General features: G+C 42.4%; 1 protein-coding gene across 8 annotated transcripts in view; it reads left to right on the forward strand.

Moving 5' to 3' along the window:
* The window catches only part of PTPRU (protein tyrosine phosphatase receptor type U), a 464,942-nt gene that overhangs the window by 384,524 nt on the left and 59,774 nt on the right, over positions 1–20,644 (forward strand). For 4 of the 8 annotated variants that reach the window (XM_072979748.2, XM_072979749.2, XM_072979752.2 and 1 more), the window contains 6 exons: positions 3,299–3,375; positions 5,841–5,858; positions 13,732–13,768; positions 13,934–14,031; positions 14,142–14,258; positions 18,149–18,303. In XM_072979748.2, coding sequence (XP_072835849.2) covers positions 3,299–3,375; positions 5,841–5,858; positions 13,732–13,768; positions 13,934–14,031; positions 14,142–14,258; positions 18,149–18,303 — 502 coding nt within the window. The remainder of the gene's footprint in view (positions 1–3,298; positions 3,376–5,840; positions 5,859–13,731; positions 13,769–13,933; positions 14,032–14,141; positions 14,259–18,148; positions 18,304–20,644) is intronic. The other 4 variants (XM_072979750.2, XM_072979751.2, XM_072979755.2 and 1 more) reach the window with 1 other exon arrangement.

Here is a 20,644-nt window from a genome sequence, read left to right on the forward strand (position 1 = left end):
CTTCCTGACATTTCCTGTGTTGGGCATGATGGAAATGGCATTGCCAGCTGAAAAGTATTTGTTGGCGTTATTATGTGCCATCAATTTACTTTCAAATAATGGTAACTCTAATAGAATTTTCAATGTATCTGAGATGCCACCAGTTTCCATACGAGGACAGGGATTTGAACCCAGGTGTCCTGAGTCTTAGTTGATCACATTACACCACACTGTTTCTCTGAACAGAGAAGGACCCTGCTTCTCTTCTTTCTTGCTGCTGCAGCCTGCAGGTAAAATAAGGGTTTTAGGAACAAGACACTTGGTTTTGACGTGACGTTCTTCTTTATTTCTTGCTGACTGCATGTTCAAGCAATCCTCATCTCCAAAGAAAGGGCTACCTGCTGCCCATGAATTTGATTTTTACCTTCTATATTGTGTTAATGAGCTCACTATGCAAGTTTTGGTTCTTGTGTAGCCAAAGTGGCCCTTTCCACATGCAAGCTGGAGAGAGAGAAACCAGAACTTGGAAGAGTAACTTGTTCGGACTAGACCGTGGAAGGACTGCAGCCTGTACTTTGAAACTCTAGAAGTTGTCATCCTACAAAGGTTATAAAAGTCCATTAAATCTTTTGACTAAGAGGAAGGAAGGATATTGGGGGGGGGGGGAATTATTTTTTGATGCAGAAGGGACATTGCTTGGAACTACATCTGCTACATCTATTTTTTTAAAATATAACTTTCCAAGCTCTGGTTCTTCATTGTCTTTTATACTTAGAAGGATGCTTAGAGATAGACCTCTGGGAATTTTGAGGCCACAAGGAACTCTGCTTAAATTCAGGAAGTGTAAATAAAAAAGCCACCCATCTTGTGCTCACTGTTAGGGAAGAAAAAAGAGTCGTATTCTGGCAGCAGGGGGGCAAGATACAGCAAGAGCTGGCAGGCCACTCAGGGGTGGGGCGGGCTTTTATGTTTCTGCTGAAAGTGTGGTACTAGCTACTCCTAAGGAGAAAGGTACCTGAGGACTCTAATTAAATGTGCCTCGAAGGAGGAGGATACCGTGTTTTGATCTTCATGTCTTTTCCTGGAAAGGCTCTGGACTTCAAACACCAGCCTACAGAGCAGTGGACTACCTGCTGCCTGGAAAAAAAAAGCCATAGGAGAAGAGAGTGGATTTCATGTGTCTTGAGGCTATTCTTTCCCTGCCTCTCTCTGAGGAAGTAGCAAGCCAGCAGTAAAGAGCACAGATGGGAAGAATTTCAAATTTTAAATCCAAACCTTCCAGAGTTCCCAAGCCCAGCAAGGATAGAGCCTGCGCTTCCTAGAAATAACTCTTCCCATCTGTAGCTGGAAGCTGGTGGTGGGTTTCCCTTCCATCCATTGCAGAAGGTGCAGCAGGAGAATGGGAAGCTGGCGGGATCGACTTCTGACATAGAGGATCATGGAATTGTCTTTAGTGAACAAAAATGTCTGGAATCTAAAGCCTCCCTTTTCTTATTCTGTCATGAAAGGATAAGGAGCCATTTAACTATTCTTCTCATCCCTAAGAACTTGCAGTGTTTTGTGTCTTTCTCAACAATGGAAGGGGAGAAGAAGAATATGTTAAGGAAATTGATGGAAACAACACAAATAGTGCTTCAGTGCAAGCAGTGCAAGTGGTGCCAAGTGTAACAATGACTTCTGCTTGCAGTATTAAGGATTAGAAGCATCGGATGGGTTCTTTGTATCTTTTTGAGCAATTGGCCAATCATTCTATACTTGCTGTGTGCATGTGCTTTGCTTCTAAAAGGAAAAGGATATTAGTTTCGCACACAGGATGATAGTGAAATTATGCTCCTCTCACTTCTACTTCAAGGCCAGGAATTCCATAGGGAAAATTTCTTATTTAGGTGTTTCATTAAATTGAGACAGCATAAATCAAATTTAGTGAGTATCTTTTACCTCCTTAACCAGAAGTTAGGCACTTTGAACAAATGTACAAAATTCTGGATGGACTGCAGAGCAGAGCCCACTGCTGGAGCCCAGGAAGGAGATGTCCTCCATTCAGAGGCAGAGCAACATCACAACAGATCCTTGATATTCTCTTATGTATTTGCAAGATTAAAAAGTAGTTGTTTAATGTTTTTCAGACTCTTTGACCAAGTTCTGGAGCCTCGTGGCACAGTGGTTAAACCACTGTACTGCAGCCAAAACTGTGCTCACGACCTGGGGTTCAGTCCCAGGTAGCCGGCTCAAGGTTGACTCAGCCTTCTATCCTTCCGAGGTCGGTAAAATGTACCCAGCTTCCTGGGGGCGGGGGCAATGTGTAGCCTGCATAATTAACTTGTAAACCGCCCAGAGAGTGCTTGAAGCGCTATGGGGCGGTATAGAAGCAGCACGCTTTTTTTCTTCCTAATGTTTCTCCAGTCGCTGTGGCCAGCATCTTCAGAGGACTGGAGCAGGAACTCAGAGCATGGACAGAGTTCCTACTCCAGTCTTCTAAAGATGCCGGCCACAGAGAGTGGCGAAACGTTAGGAAGAACAACCTTCAGAACACAGCCAAAGAGCCCGAAAAACCTACAACAACCTGTGGATCCCAGCCATTGAAAACCTTCGAGAATACATTAAAAAGATAGTTAGCATTTTTAATTGAGGAGAGAGGAGGTAGAAATTGACAGAGTAATAGAAGAGCTGCAAATAAATACTTCTATTTAACATAAGCTGTCATGGATACAACCCATCAGATGTCTCTGGGGGCACACTGAAAAAACTAAGTAACTTGCTACAAGTAATTGCACAAGTCTTAACTAATTATTTCCAAGGTCTGGTGATGGATGGTGGATGCTATTCTTTAAGGTGACACGAGTCTCTCTTTTGGTTTGGCAGCAAAAGGCTAACACGATTAACCATACCTGATGCAACCAGCATTTGGAGATTTGCAGGAAGTAGGATGGGTATGCCATTCTGCAGGACACTATACTTCAAGGGGCTGAGGTCCCGCTAGAGCAGGATGGCAGAAACCTGTCCTGTCACACACACACACACATTGTTATTGAGCTGTGGTGCTCATTACCTCTTACAGTAGCTGCAGCTGATGGAAGCCAGAGACTTAGCACCTGGTTTCCAGGTCAACACTAGAGTAATAATGCAGGGGGGCTTGTTCATAATGAATTGAATGATGTCTTTGATTTCATGAAAAGATTCAACAACCTTCTCCTCATAAATCTTGGAAGTTTTTGGGGAGGGAGGAAGTAACTTTAAAGTGTGAGGAATCAATACCCAGTTTCTCCAAGCATCCTTCTGCCTGGTTGGCACTGACAGTACTGTCTGATTTTTGTTCCAGATGATCGACATCGTGTTAAACTGCATCCACTTCTTGGAGATCCCAACTCAGACTATATAAATGCCAACTATATTGATGTAAGTGCATCAGTGCTGTGACCCTTATTTTATCCACAGCCTCTTGTTCAACAGAGCCCCAAGTTATGAATGTTTGGTTTAGTTTTCTTTATCTTCTGCTCGTGTCTCCTTGCCGTCGTTTTGCTTCTGTAATGTAGAATTGTCCCTGTTTTCCATGTTTCCTGTGTCTCTGTTTTTCACAAAAGCTGAGAGGTTCTACCACTCCTAGAGTCCGATACTCTGTTTATTCCTTTTTCTGTCTTCAGTACAAAGGCAGCATCTCTTTGCCTCCCAGGCGGTGTTCCAAGGATGAAATAATGTCAGGAGAGGTGTAGATGTTTGTGGAGAGCTCTAGGTAAAGTCCAAATAAACCATATTGTGTCTAGACGCTGACATACTTCCAAAGGCTTCCCATGGATTCACTCCAAAATTACCTGAATTCTGTGAAGAATTTTAAAAAATGGGTTGTATTGCCAGACCAAGCCAAGCCAAAAAGACAGTGGCAATAAACCAAAAGAATAGCTTTAGTGAAAGATGTGGTAAAGTGTACACAGTCTAGTTCCAGAATAGTTGATAGAAGTTGTTACAGTTAAGCTGGAATTTAGGGACTCTTGAATGCTGTACAGACTTAAACAGTAGAGCAGTTTGCTGTGCCCTAATAGGATTCCTGAGAAATTTGGTCTTTGAAAATTCTAATAAGGAGTTGACCTAATAGCTAAATTGGAAATTAATGATCCTGCATATTTTGAGAGGTACTATTTGTCTCCAGAAAATAGAAAATATGTTTAAAAGGCAATTTCTCATTAAAATCAGTTTGGAAATGCATAATTAGTGCTAAAATGCATTTATACATATATGTTTTATAAAACAGTGGCTGCTCATTCATTGAGTCTACTTGCAACTTATTTACTGGATTTCAGCTATTATGTGCAAAATAGATACCAAAATATACATTTTTGTGCATCTACATCTTCCAAAACAGGAGTCAAATGCAAAACAGGACAAGGAGATTCATTAAATAATGCTTATAAAATTAACTCAGACCAAAAATAGATTAATCTTATAACACATAATTTTGAAACTACAATAGGGAATCCAGTAGGCCCCCAATATCCATGGGGCATTAATTTTAAGCAGCCCCCCGGTACTGAAAACCACAGATTATAGGAAACACTAATAGTGAACATAATACATGTCATGGTTTCTGGCTCCCCCTAGTTTCCAGTTCTGGTAACTTCATCCTTAGAAATATATATTTCTAGGATTTTTCTTTTAATATTTTCAGAACATGGATGAGTATATCAGTGGATACTGATCCCTCAGATAAAGGGGTCCTGCCATATACCACATTAAATATGATTGCTGAATTGCCACTAATAGTTTGAATAGTACTTGAAAAAATGTGTTCTACAGCTAAAGCTAGTTTGCTCTGCGAACTTTCATATTTTGATGTCAGTAGTTTGCAGGATAGTCACTGAATAACTGAATATTTTTTCAGTAGTTTTTTTATTACTATATTCAACATTCAGTAACATTTGAACTGTGTATTTGCTATCTGCATTGGATGTTTGATTTTGCTAGTTGATATCTGATGAAGTTTGGCAAGCAAAGCATAATGTGCCTCCAAATCAACTTTATAAACCACTATGTGGAAATAATACAAGAAGCACTGAGCACCTTACTAGCATCTTCCCTGCTACACAGCGGATCAGCAGTACTGCGAAAACTATGGGAAAAATACACAAACACACAAAAAAATTTCATAAGTTGTGTTTCTGTTGTGTCCAACCCAAAGGCCCTGGTTACTGAGCTGTGGGTGGATTTGATCACTCACTAAGAATGTTTGGTCAACCCACAATCTAGGTATGGATGCCACTGCATCCTGCCCCTCCATGTTGGGGCCAGAAGCCTGGCCTACTGAGCCTCACGTAGATTGGTCTTCTAATGCTTCAATGAGACTTGATCTACCAATCATTTCCCTTATTCATCTGCAGCTTTTTGTGAAAAATTAGCATCTGTTCTGGAGGTCTAGTCTAGTGGTCCCCAACCTTGGGCCTCCAGATGTTCTTAGACTTCAATTCCCAGAAATCCTGGCCAGCAGAGGTGGTTGTGAAGGCTTCTGGGAGTTGTAGTCCAAGAACATCTGGAGGCCCAAGGTTGGGGACCACTGGTCTAGTCTACCTTGTTTTGTCCTATGGCAGTAGACCAGGTCAATTTCACAAGTCAGGGAAAGCAGTACATCCTTTAAATTTGGTTCCTTGGAGAAAATCCCCTGTTGCTGCATCTAGTTATAGTTGTGATATAGCCTAAATTGAAATATCCTTTGCTACTGTTGCTTCCTCTTTGCTCGTCTATCTTATGCTATGGCTGTCTACTGTATCTCCGTTACTAAACAGTCTGGTCTTCCTCAGATTGTGTCTGACTAATCTGTCTGTCTCTGATCTCTCTTTTTTTTTCTTGAACCTGTGTCCAATTGGGCTTCTAAGATTCGGATAAATCGAGAAGTAAGTATACATCGTATCTTTCTTCCCTTTTTCCGTCTTTCCTCCTTTAATGGCTATGTTTATGACGTGACTGAAAGTGGAGAAGTGTGGTCTTCTTATCCACACTGTTGAGTTTGCTTGGTTTGTGATTATGATGTATGTAATGGAGCTTTGCCAGAAAGTGCTTCTTCCTCAATTGCTGTGCAGTTCTTAATTTCCCCTTCTGGAACGAAGAAGAGAAAAGGGGGTTATAACAGTGAAAATTCAACAGGAAAAATAGATGGAAAATGTTGCAAAAACAATTTTTGCAGCGAAGGCAATGATGAGGTCTACTTGAGGTATGAAAATGTGAAAGTGATTTTGAAGGGAACTTGAGTTATAGATTTTTGTCCCAGAGTGACAAAAACAGCAGCTACCTGTCTTCCTTCCATGCTGCTCCCATTATGTCAGGGTAGGTGCTTTGTATTTCTCTCTCCACCCATCATGGATCACACTCCCACAGGCTGCCAGTGTTTCGGCCCTCTTTGCAGGGGCCACAAACAGCTGGCAGCAGTTGCTTTGACTTTGATTGGTACAGCACGGTGCTGCCAGCATCTTCCTGCTCCCTGGAGTTCTGTAGACAATGAAGGCAGAATATTGCTGGCCTTCCAAAAGGAAGGAAGGAAGGAAAGACAGAACAGCCTTTTCTGGCATGTAACCCTGCCAATGAATTTCAGCAGCAGTGGAAAATGAAATTCCTTGCAATATACACCCTTAACTGGTCAGTTCCATGTTTAAAGTGGTCACTGGAAAATTCCTCACTGAGATCCAATCTGGTATCTTACAGTGGCATTCCCCCACCCTGGCGATACCAGGTGCCTAAAAGCCATCATTTAAATTTTTTCCACAAAGCCCCAAAGCATCTGATATAGCCTTATTCTGGGGCACGGTGTGAAATATTAAAAGATGACATGTGAAAACTCCTGTTTCTGTGGAGGGTCTGGGATCTTGACAGGGTTGTTGGGACTGTAGCAGCTGGCCAAGGAAAACATTGGAGTAACTCCAGGAAGGCTAACGGAGAAATTATGTCAGTGCTATGTACAAATAGCCTCTCAAAATTCTCCTTCCTGTTTGTGGGCAGATAAATTGTGGGAGACTTTGAGGTGTATTTCACTGGATGCCTCAGGAGAGGGTAGGGATTTTCCAGCAGTTTCTTGAGGATGTTCTATAACCAGGGAAGGGTTGCTTTGGGTTAAAGTGGGATAGAAAATTCAGATGGAGTGGCTTTCTTTTCCGAAGATGATTCTCCATAGTGCTCTGAGAGAAGCATGTGAGTAAATGTGGGGAGGGGGCGCTGGCCAAGTGGCCTTCTTTTTCTAGGGAGTGTGGCTTAGAAAGTAAACATGCCTGAACAGTTTATAAGGAGAAAATGTCCGCTGAGAAATTTTAAGTCAGTTCTAGACTGTGTGTCTGAGACATGACAAGGTGCCGTTTTTTCTTGTTGTATTGATGGGTGTGAAACACCCTGAGAATGTGCTCATCACCCTGTTGGGGGCTACGTATCCTGCTGATTCAGCACGTAGCAGGATTTGAACTTTTCTGAGTTGGCAGGCAAAACATATATGTCTGGATACTAGTTGGGGGAAAAAACACACAATTGGTTGCATATTTCCACTGGAAAACTACATGTGGGACTGAGTGCTGCTATGCTACTGGGAAAACAGAATCGGACTGTGGTCTGATCTGATATTTATTTGTTTATCTAATCTTTCTATTGGTATCTGCCATAGATTTAAATTCAAATTATCATGAAAGTAGGTTGCCGCTATTTTTTCTTCCATCTCATAATGCTAACATGCACTTTTGTATTTCTTAAATATCCTTTAATAATCCTTGTTTACTCTGTACAGTTCACATTTTTACTTCTTATGAAAAAAAATGTGCTAAGCATTTACAAGATGTTTGTAATTAATTTCTCATTATACTTGACTTTAATGTAACCTACATAAAGCTTTCCATAAATCTTTTGGGGAAGGGGTTCATGATGAGTACGTTAAAAAGTCTGGATGCTAAAAATAACAGTCCGTACTAAGGCATTTATATCTGCAGCAAAGAGTGCCTAAGCACTTCAGCTACCACCCTAAGCATAAGCCCCATTAAACTCAGGAGGACTTAGATTTGAACAAATATATATGAAGGGAGATGAGGGTTCATACAATCTCTCCATACACAAACACATTGAAAACATGAGTGAGTGAAGTGCAGGGCTGTGCTTGACTGTGTCTACCATGTTTGACTATATCCGCACTTGATGGCTCTGTGATGAAAAGCCATAGCTAGCAGTTTTGGCCTTCAGAGTGTCACTGTTTCATTGGTTATTTTATTTTTATTTATTTGTTCAATTTATATCCCGCCCGGGTAGGTGGGACTCGTCAGCCCTGGAAGGCAGCCCATCTAGGAGAAGGAAAACTCCAAATTTAAACCTCCACTGCCTTGTGGCTATATCCACTTATGGAAAGGGCTTCAGGAGATAACCTTGAGGCAAAATCCGGAGCCGGAGTCCCGGAGGCATTTTCTTTCATTCTGCCAACTCCTGCGACGTTGCTGGAACCAGTTGTATTGGCGCTTGCCTTTCCACTGGACCATTTCAGCAATGTGGAGAGGGGGGATTTGCTGCTTGGGTAACAGCCTATCCTCCATACTATTTTACCCAGGCTTCGTGCTCTGGAGAGGACACTCCAGCTTCGCATACAGCGTCGAAACAACACGGGAAGTAGCAGTTACCGGTTATAAGTCTCTGCTCAATTGGCGTAGAGCAGGACGCCAGGGGCTACTTCTGACGGTGGGAGAGGTCATTGCACCTCACTAGGTAGATACCACCCGCCTTAAGCTGGGCAGCCCCCAGCCAGTAAGGTGCTACCTCGCCACGGTCTGTTAACCTCACGGGGTGCGTTGGGTTTAGGGTGAAACCCGACAAGCAGATCGACAACCGTGCACCATGCAACAATCATAAGAAAACTTCTGCCCTAAAGCTGGGCACCTGGAATGTACGGACAATGACCCCTGGCTTTCCTGACTACGGCTTTCCTAACGACCTGCAAGAAATAGACGATGTGCGCAAGACAGCTGTCATTGACATGGAACTGAGTAGACTGCAGATGGACATTGTTGCCCTGCAAGAGACAAGACTGCCAGACTCGGGATCTGTCAAAGAAAAAAACTTCTCATTCTTCTGGCAGGGAAAACCATTGAATGAGACCAGGGAATATGGTGTTGGTTTTGCAGTCAGAAACACTCTCCTGAGATGCATTGTTCCACCCACTGTGGGGAGTGAAAGAATCCTGTCTCTGCAGCTCCACTCATCAGCAGGACCAGTAACCCTCATTAGTGCATATGCACCAACACTGTCATCCACTACAGAAGTGAAAGACAAATTCTACGACGATCTGGCAGCTACTATCAAGAAAGTCCCTGAAAGAGAGTCACTGTTCATTCTTGGAGACTTTAATGCTAGAGTTGGTGCTGATCACAATTCTTGGCCCACTTGTCTAGGCCGTTTTGGCATTGGAAAGATGAACGAAAATGGCCAACGCTTACTGGAGTTTTGCTGTTACTATGGTCTCTGTGTCAGCAACACATTCTTTAATACGAAGCTGCAACACAGAGTTTCCTGGAGACATCCAAGATCCAAGCATTGGCATCAGCTCGATTTGATCCTCACTAGACGTTCTAGCCTTCCTAGTGTTACGATCACACGCAGCTACCAGAGTGCTGATTGCGATACTGATCACTCCCTGGTGTGTAGTAGAGTAAAACTGCGAACAAAGAAATTGTATCACATGAAAAAGGAAGGAAGACCACGTATTGACATCAACAAGACTCGCGATCAAAGAAAAGTGAAGGAATTTGCCCAAGCACTCGAGGAAACCCTTCCAGGTCCAGCTAATGTAAATGCACCTGAACGATGGGAACACTTCAAGAACACTGTCTACAACACCGCCTTGTCCACCTTCGGCAAGAAGACCAGAAAGATGGCTGACTGGTTCGAAGCCCATTCGGAGGGGTTAATGCCAGCCATTGAGGATAAGAGAAGAGCTCTAGCAGCATACAAAGCCTGTCCTAGCGAGTACAACCTGCAAGCTCTTCGAGCCGCTCGTAGCCAAGTCCAACAGGCTGCCAGGAGATGCTCCAATGACTATTGGCTTCAGCTTTGCTCTCAGATACAGATAGCAGCGGACACAGGTAACATCAAAGGAATGTATGATGGTATCAAGCAGGCCTTAGGTCCATTATAGAAGAAATCTGCTCCCTTGAAGTCTACTACAGGTGTGATCATCCAGGACCGAGCACAGCAGATGGAACGCTGGGTGCAGCACTACTCCGAGCTATATTCCAGAAAGAATGTAGTAACCGAAGAAGCATTAAATAACATTGAGTGCCTGCCTGTCTTGGAAGAGCTGAACAGCGAACCAAACCTAGCAGAAATAAATGCGGCCTTGGATTCCCTCACCTCTGGCAAGGCACCTGGAAGGGACAACATCCCTGTTGAAGTGCTGAAATGCGGTAAGGAGATCATCATCACCGAACTGTATGAAATCTTTTGTCTCTGCTGGAGGGAAGGTGGAGTACCACAGGACATGAAGGATGCAAACATTGTCACAAAGGTGACAGGGGTGACTGCAATAACTACCGTGGTATCTCTCTTCTTAGCGTTGTAGGGAAGCTGCTTGCCCGTGTTGTGCTGAAGAGGCTCCAGGTGCTTGCAGACAGAGTCTATCCGGAATCACAGTGTGGATTTCGAGCAAATAGATCCACCACTGACATGGTATTCTCCCTCCGACAGTTGCAGGAGAAATGCAGGGAACAACAGCAGCCACTCTTAGTGGCCTTCATAGACCTTACAAAAGCATTTGACTTGGTTAGCAGGGATGGCCTTTTCAAAATACTTCCCAAGATTGGATGTCCACCTCGTCTCCTTAACATCATCAGGTCCTTCCACGATGGAATGAAAGGCACTGTAGTTTTTGACGGCTCAACATCAGACCCCTTTGACATCCGAAGTGGAGTGAAACAGGGCTGTGTCCTCGCACCAACACTTTTTGGGATCTTTTTTGCTGTCATGCTGAAGCATGCCTTTGGAACTGCAACAGAAGGTGTCTATCTCCGGACTAGATCAGATGGAAAGCTCTTTAATCTCTCTAGATTGAGAGCGAAGACCAAAGTCCAACTGAAATGCATGCGGGACTTCCTCTTTGCAGACGATGCAGCCATTGTTGCCCACTCTGCTGAAGACCTCCAACAACTCATGAATCGTTTCAGCAAGGCCTGCCAAGACTTTGGACTAACAATCAGCCTGAAGAAAACACAAGTCATGGGCCAGGGTGTGGACTCACCTCCCTGTATTACCATCTCCACACAAGAATTGGAGGTTGTTCATGACTTTGTGTACCTTGGCTCAACCATCTCTGACACCCTCTCTCTAGATGTCGAGCTGGATAAACGCATTGGGAAAGCAGCCACCATGTTCTCTAGACTCACAAAGAGAGTATGGCTCAATAAGAAACTGACAACACATACCAAGATCCAGGTCTATAGAGCCTGTGTCCTGAGCACACTCCTGTACTGCAGCGAGTCCTGGACCCTTTGTGCCGGCAGGAGAGGAAGCTGAACACCTTCCATATGCGTTGCCTACGACGGATTTTTGGTATCACCTGGCAGGACAGAGTTCCAAATAGAGTAGTCCTAGAACGAGCTGGAATTTTCAGCATGCATACATTACTGAAACAGCGACGTCTACGCTGGCTTGGGCACGTTGTGAGAATGGCTGATGGTCGGATTCCAAAGGATCTCCTATATGGAGAATTAGTGCAGGGAAATCGCCCCAGAGGGAGACCACAGCTGCGATACAAGGATATCTGCAAGCGGGATCTGAAGGCCTTAGGAATAGACCTCAACAGATGGGAAACTCTGACATCTGATCGTTCAGCCTGGAGGCAGGCAGTACATCACGGCCTCTCCCAATTTGAAGAGACCCTTGTCCAGCAGGCTGAGGCAAAGAGGAAGTCACAAAGGAAGCAAAACCAGGGAGCTGGACAGGGGACAGATTGGATTTGTCTCCAGTGTGGAAGGGATTGTCACTCTCGAATTGGCCTCCTCAGCCACACTAGACACTGTTCCAAGTCCTCCATACAGAGCACGATACCATAGTCTTTCAAGACTGAAGGATGCCTACTACTATATCCCGCCCATCTGGTATATTCTACCACTCTAGTGGCTTACAGAATATCAAAAATAATAAAAAAAACACATAAAAACATTAGCATACAACAATAACAAATAGTGCAGGAATAAATAAATGCACCACCTGAAGTTTCCGCATCAGCCTCAAAGGTAGCCCCACATAGAGCGTGTTACAGTGGTCTAGTCTTGAGATTACAAGCGCAAGTACTAAGGTAGTGAGTGCCTCCGTGTCTAGATAAGGTCGCAGCCGGGCAATCCGCCAAAGGTGGAAAAAGGCGGTGCGGACTACCGATGCCACCTGCGTTTCCATGGTCAGCATCGGGTCCAGGTGTACCCCCAGGCTGCGGACCCCACTCTTCGCGCCCAGGGCCACCCCCCCCAAGCATGACGGAGTTTCCCAAGCCACCATCCACAGGGCCACCCACCCTCAGAACTTCCGTCTTGTCCGGGTTCAACCTCAGCCCGTTCTCCTGCATCCACTGTTGTACGTCCCCCAGGCAGTGCTGGAGGGACAGGATGGCATCACCTGCAGTTGGTGAAAAGGAGACGTAAAGCTGGGTGTCATCAGCATACTTTAATCATGTGAAATGAGTATACACAGGAAGAGGAATGGGATGGGGGGGGGGAGTGCCTGGAACTGAGCATGCGATATAAGTTCCGAGTTGAATTTATTTATTTAAAATATTTTTACCCTGCCTTTCTCCTTAAGAAGGACCAAAGGTGATTTACATCATTGAAAGACAATATTTAAAGCTGAAAACAATGAGTATACAGCAGTGGTTTACATCATTAAAAATGATATTTAAAGCTAAGAACAATGAGTATAAAGAGGCAGCTTACATCATTAAAAGACAATATTAAAGCAAAAAGAGCAAGCTGTCATAACTGCATAGAATTTATTCAAAGCTCATTCTCACAAGTACAAGTTTTCTCACTGACACTGCTAGAAAATATCTTGCTATATCTCAAGATGAGGCGAATTTGTTTGCTTTTTGTTGTTCTCACTTGTGGGTGGAAGATAAGTGACAGGAAAAGCAAGACGGAGGGCAGGATGTTTGTCAGGGGTAGACCTTGCTACCTGGTGGAACTCAGCAGCTGCCCGTATGCTGATGCCAAACATGCACATCTTTTCACAGAGACAGGAGTAAGGAAAGGGAAAAAAAACCCAGAGACACTGCTTTACCTGAAGTACATATGAAGAGCTATGATTTGGGAGGTAGTTTGCAAAAACAGCATCGCCCTACAATGATGGATGGGGCCGATGACAAAGTATACAAGGCCTGTTGCAAGAAAGTGACATGTACGGAATATAAATCATAGCTGGCTTTGCATGAATGACTTGTACAGGACCATAACAAGTTTCCAAGATGGTTCAAGCATTAGATTTTTCACTATTGTAAGAAGACAATCACCAGCACTGCTTATACCATGCTGTGGGCAGCCAATGACTGACGGTTTCGTTGCATACATGCATCCCACTTTGGGTTTTTATAGGTTTTGGAATATGTGCTGGTGCAAAGGGGATAGCACAAGAAAATTGCTTGAAACATCTTCAAAAAGAGCAGACCATGGAGCTACTGTTGGTGGTGATGTCGCAAATATTAGAAGACTGTCTTTGACCATTTAAAAATATATATATAACAGGAGCATAATACATTGTCTTGTTACTTCACAGGGCTATCACAGATCCAACCACTTCATAGCAACTCAAGGTAAACTGTTCTCATATATTTCTTATCCATCACACTCTAATGTCCTTCTCCACTTCCTTCCAACCCATTCAGAATATTATCTTGGTAGACTAGAGACAAAATTGATAATTGTACTATTTTCAGTTCTCTCTCTCTCTCTCTCTCTCTCTCTCTCTCTCTCTTCAGGCCCTAAGCAGGAGATGGTCTACGATTTTTGGAGAATGGTGTGGCAAGAACACTGTTCCAGCATAGTGATGATAACAAAGCTGGTGGAAGTGGGAAGGGTAAGAAACCTGTTCTATTCTGCTCTTCACCCAGTGGCTCCTGGTGGCTTGCTCTCCATAGCACATGCATAACAATCTCTGGGGTTTTTGTTTTTATTTTCGATCTGCAGGTAAAATGCTCCAAGTACTGGCCAGATGACACAGAGATGTATGGTGACATTAAAATTACTCAGGTGAAGTCAGAGACCCTGGCAGAATATGTTGTGAGGACATTCAATCTGGAGAGGGTAAGTTCGGCTAATGGTGAATAATTTGCTGTGTGGCCGAATAGTATTGTGAGATATTTTATTTATTTTATTTGATTTATTTGATTTATATCCCGCCCATCTGATACATCTATACCACTCTGAGCGGCTAACAACAGATACTGTTATCAGCCATGCTTCTTCTGCAGCCAGAGGTCCTTTATGCAAACGCGAGGGCCATCTTACTGAGACTTTCTCCCTGCTAAAAAAAAGCAAAATGCCAATATTGCACAACATGTGTTACAAAACAAAGTTACAGCAACCCTTCAGTATTGGAGATGCCACATTTAACTAGAAAGAGGTTTTCAGAGGGTCATCTCTCTTATCTCAGCTTACGCTTCCTCACTTTCTATTCTTGGAAGAGTATACAACAATCATGTATAAAGACTTCCATGTTAATTTGGTGGGTATTTCAGAAGTGAGTGCAAATATTCCTCCTGAAATTCATATTCTAGTTGCCATTGAGAGATGGATCAATCTGTTTCCGGTGCATGTGTTCATGTAAATTTCATACCATCTTCTGAGTCTGTTTTTTTAAACCTCATGAAAATTCACAATTAAATTACCCATATGTTTATCCTAAAAGAAGGATTTGTATGCATTCCTTCCACAATGCACCTGTATATAAACATTTCTCCCTCTCCATATTTTCCCCTAAAATAGGCACATTTATGTCACAACATTTGGAGAAATGCATAATCTACTCAGTAGTCTGGAATACAGTATGTGTTTAAAAATTGTGTATTTAAAATGCAGGCTAAATAAAATTCCCCAGCATTTCTACAGTTCCTCTCTCTTGTCCATATTTAGAAGCATGATCCAGATTTCTTTTGTTCTCTTTCTGTCTCTGTGCGCACACATGCACACTCATGTCCCTGTGTTTGTATCTGAATTTGCAGATTGAAATTTGGCTGGGTATTAGAACACAACTTCAATGTCTATTTGCGCTTAGCCCTTTGTTCTTTTGCAGACAGGAAGACGTCTCTTATTTCTCCTCAAAGTTCCCTGTTATGTCATGCAAACCCTCCACTGCTTTGCCTTAAAAACCATTCTACTCCTCTGTCTCCTGCTAAACTATGCCTTTGCACTCAGAATTCCACCTCCTCAGCTTTCCTGGGTTATGTATATTCTTTTGATACTTCATCCAAGCATGTAGTTCCAGTAAATAATGTGTCAGAAACAGCCTTTTATTTACGTGGTCATTCCTGGTGGTTTAATTTCAGGCTAAGCGCCATGTAATTGTACAGGGAATGGACAATTATTTCTATCTCCAAGACAGGAATTGAAAGCTTCATGGCAATTATTGAGCAGTCATACTATATCTTGGGGACATTCGCAACTGTAATTCACCCCCCTTAATCTGCAGGAATGTTAAATCACAGTCTTGTTACAAGTAAAGTACCTAAGAGCCTCAGGGATCTAGTGGCCTTGTAATCGTTCTATGGCAATCCTTACAACTCTGAAAACTTCAATGGAAGGGCTCTTTTATCAGCAATATGGCATTTTTTTCCACCCAGAAACAACCAGCTCTGTTAAAAGAGAAACCTAGTACAACCAAGAGTATGTTACATCTACATAAAACAGTATCACCGTAGTGAGAATTACAAATTATTTCGGGTGAAGGCAGATATAATACATAAAGGACAGCCAATAATCTGGCCATTTTTCTTTATGTAAGCCAAGCTTTGCAGCCACAATGCATTCATTTTGTCTTGTTTTTTTCAGTGAACACAAGCTTTGTGGTTCTCACCCATGCTCTAGTCCTCATAGCAAGCTGGGGAGGTCAGTTTGGGTAGTCCGATAGAGGATCTCAGAAATCTCCCGGGCTTGATTTTGTTGTATTACTCCAAACCTGCATTTCCATTTCATCCTTGTTTTGTAGGAAATTGTGTTTTTTTTTCCCCTCCTTGCATTGAAATTTGTAAACATTTTTCATAATTTTTTCTCAAGATATGCATGTCGTTATGCATGTCTTTACCTCGTTTAATAATTTAAGGGATGCTTGGCTCAGCAATATTACAGGTGAGAAGAATCTTGAATTGTTGTAGATCACAAGCTGAGTATGTGCCAACAGTGCAGTGGGTCTGCATAAAAGGCCAGTGCTGTTTTAGGTTGCATTAATAGAAGTATTGTTTCCAAATCACATGAAGTACTAGTTCCCCTCTATTCAGCTCTTTTTAGGCTGATGTCGAGCACTGTTTCTGCTTCTGAACACCACATGTTAAGAAGGATGCAAACAAACTGGGGGGGGGGGCAACAAGGTTGAACAGGAGACTGGAAGCCAAGCTCTATGGGGAAAGACTAAAAGGACCGGGCATGTTTAGCCTTGAGAAAAGAAGAGTGAATGGAGATAGCATAGCACTCTTCAAATCCTTGAGAGGCTGTCATACAGAGAAGGGCCAGGATCTTTTCCCAATCATCCTAGAGTACAGGACATGTAATAGTGGGCTCAAGTTACAGGAAGCCACAGTTTTCAATTGAACATCAGGGGGGAAAAAACTTCCTAACTATTAGAGCAGTGTGACAATGGAACCAGTTACCATGGGAGGTGGTGAGCACTCCAACACTGGAGGCATTTAAGAGAAAGTTAGACAAACATATGTCAAGATATACTTTTATTTGGATTCTTGTATTGAGCGGGGGGTTGGATTTGATGGTCTTATTAAAATGTGTTCATAGTTTGAGGCATACTTTGACTGAAATCTTGTTGCAGAGTTTATGCAAAACCGTAACTTTTGGCACCAAATGTATGTAAGTCAATAAATGTCCATAGTCGTTATCACACCATTGTGACCCAATATGCATGAGATAATTAAACTCCCAACCTCTGGCTTCACACCCAGATACCTAAACCATTGAGCTGTCCAGTAGTTTGACTATGGTGATTTTTTAAGTCACACCAATTTGCTGCTAAAGATTATGCCTTTTACATGACTGAGTAACATTTCAGACTGTATTTATAAAAAATGTCCTACAAGTTCCTAGATCTGCGAATCTAAGAAGTTCTTGGTGAGTTTGAAACCATTGACTCTAACAAGATTCTTTCCCAGTGCTAGCCACAGAATAATCCAGGTTCAATTAAGATTGGCACCAGTATGGATATTTCCAGAATGAATCCCAAACTGAAGCCATGATATCAACATAGGAAAATATTCAGGGAACATTTCAATGTTATTGCTGTTCAGAGGTGGAAGCAAAGTACTATTTGCTTATCTCATGCTATCTGTCATCTCCGGGATATATCTGGCATTTTTAATTATATTTTGTTCAGTGTCCTGTCCTAGCTGGAACCAAAGAATTCCAGGCAGTTTCTGTTTCAAGAACTTCTAGATGTATGGATAGTTATTAGATAGACATCCAAGTTCAACTTTAAATTCACTTTCTAGAAGTTGGCTGGCTGATTTATTGATTGATTTAGTTACTTACTTAGCTAGCTAGCTAGCCTCTTTCCCAAAAAGGGGAAGCAGATTTTTTTTTTTTTTAAAAAATGTCTGATTGGGAGTGGGAAGGGAGTTTTGTTCTTCTTTTTAACCACTGGATGAAGAACTGCTCAGCTTTTAAAAGCCCCTTTGAAACATTTCAAGCATTCTTGTGGTTGGGAAGGGGGTCTTGGCAGCAATTCCTAGAATTCAAATAAGATTCCAAGTTCCCATCGGGGGTAATAGGAGCTGGAGTGTCCAGCAGCATCTAGGGTGCTACAGGTTATCCACTCTTGTTACCAAAGCTTTAAATTGTAGTCTGAATGTCAAAAAAGGCCAGATAATCTAACATTCACTAGACTAAGGAAAACTGTGGATTGATGATGATTTCAAGAGCAAACCTAGCACTGCTCAGTGGATTTGTCTATAGGGCTTATTCTTTTCTTCCTGCAGAGAGGCTATTCAGCAAGACACGAGGTAAAGCAGTTCCATTTCACATCATGGCCAGAACATGGGGTGCCTTATCATGCTACTGGTCTCCTGGCATTCATTCGCAGAGTGAAGGCATCGACGCCTCCCGATGCAGGGCCCATCGTCATCCATTGCAGGTAAGATCAAGTCCTGTAGCAATCATTTTCATGTAAAGTAATAGTTTTCATGTAAAATGATTGACCTTCTCTGTGTCAAATATATAACTTAATATAACTTTCAATGTTAAGAAAGGTAGAAGCAGAGAAAAATAGTCCTTTAACTGAATACTTCACAGAATCTTCAGCCTCTGGTGTGAATTAGCAAAGCATCACTAAAATTTTTTCTCAAGTTGTCTTTATCAAGTTTATGGAGAAATTTAGTGATCAAAAAGTGTCAAACTAACTTGTCAGTCACCTGCACTGTCCCCCTTAGTAGGTACAGCTATTCACACTAGAGAGAGAATCATGCTATATCTGCTTTTCAAGAAAAAAAAGATGGCAGCCATAATCCAGTACTGCCAACATGGCTGAATACATAAAGAGAGATTTCTGTGAGCTAAGTACTGAAAGCCGTCTACTTGGATGAGAAAATCTCCCAAACTCAGTTCTCCCGTGTTCATGTTTTTCTGATTTTGAGTTCTTTCCATCCATTCAAATTTGAACATTCTGGAAATTTCTTTAGAAACAACAAACATAGCAAGATTCTCACATAGTTGAAATGAAAACTGGAGATAGTCAAGGAATGTACTATTTCCTTGTCCAGGGAGGAGTGAAATGCTGTCAGAATGAATTAGAGGCCAACATACTTACTTATGGATACGTTTTAGCAGGGTTTCTGGCACATGCTCTTTTGCCTCAGAGCATACCAGTATTTCCAAATTCGACATCAGATATTCATGTGGTCTACAAAACTGTTCCCTAGCTATATGGAAGAGAAAGGGAGAAGACCATTGGGAGAAGTAAAGGAGACAGCAGATATTGGCTTGGATCCAGGGGCTGAACATTCCTGTATTAAGCATAGATCTTGGAAATAATTTACCTTTTCCAACCCCAAAATTCCCACCCTAAAATTCCCCAGCCAGCTGCTAATGCTTGTTAACATGGGAAATTGTCTTAAATGAGACCCACTGTTTGTCATTATCTAGAGCTTGGAAACGTTACTGGCTGAGGGATCCTGGAATGTAGCATTGGAGTGATGATGTAACTGATTATGTTTACTAGTTTTATTTAAGTTATTTTAAAAGTTTAAACATAATAATATTTTTACTTGAGAGGCATTTTTTGAGCAGTGGTTGTCGAATTGGAAGCCATTTTATTATCCATCTTATAGCAATAATTATGGGCCTTTAGCAGGGACGTGGTGGCGCTGTGGGTTAAATTGCAGAAGCCTCTGTGCTGCAAGGTCAGAAGACGAAGCAGTCGTAAGATCGAACCCACGCGACAGAGTGAGCTCCCGTCACTTGTCCCAGCTCCTGCCAATCTAGCAGTCCAAAAGCATGTAAATGCAAGTAGATAAACAGGTACCACCTCGGTGGGAAGGTAATGGCATTCCATGTCTAGTCACGCTGGCCACGTGACCACAGAAACTGCTATTCGGACAAATGCTGGCTCTACGGCTTGGAGACGGGGATGAGCACCGCACCCTAGAGTCGGACACGACTGGACTAAATGTCAAGGGGAATCTTTACCTATGGGCCTTTAAGGCAATTCCAATTTACAGTGACTTTTCTCAGGATTTTCCTGAGAAGTACTCAGAGGAGTTTTTCACCATCACCTTCTTCTGTGGCTGTTCTAGGACTGTGCAGTTTGCCCAAGGTTACACAGGCCAGCTTTTCTCTAGGAGATACAGTGGGAATAGAACTCCCAGTTTCTACCTAACTCAATGAGCTAATCAGCTAGCATTAGGTTTAAGGTGGTTTTATTTAGTTTTTGAAATATTGGGAAAGCAACAAGCAAGAACAGGACTACTTTACTTTACTTTATTTAGAATTATACCCCGCCCCTCTAGACAAAGACTAGTATAAACAGAACTTGTTAGTCTGTAAAGTGCCATTAGGCTCCTTGGTTTTGTTTTTGAAAGTAATTTGCCAAGCTCTGCATCTGGCTCATGTAAGGCCTTAAATGTTACAGCTGCATCAGTTCGCTTGCATCCCCAGAGTTGCTACATGGATAGTTTTGCTGAAAAGGCAAAAGACCACAAAATGTTTCCCTTGTGTTCTTACACTTGGTGTTCTTTTTCTTTTCTGTTTTGTGTTGCTTTGCTTTGCTTGCAAAGCTAGCTCTAGCAGAACATGGCCATGTTGCTCCTTTTCTTTCTCTCTCTCTCTTTTTCAATAGTTCAGCCTGGCTTTACAGCTATTCTTTACAACTTCTATATTATGGTACTTTCTGTGCTGGATCAACAAGGAAGAAGTGATGAATGAAAGCTGGGGAATTTCCCCACCTACCCCTGACACACACACTTTCCCCCTCTTGCCAA

This window comes from Pogona vitticeps, chromosome 9 (genome assembly GCF_051106095.1).
Source record: "Pogona vitticeps strain Pit_001003342236 chromosome 9, PviZW2.1, whole genome shotgun sequence".
NCBI lineage: Eukaryota > Metazoa > Chordata > Lepidosauria > Squamata > Agamidae > Pogona > Pogona vitticeps.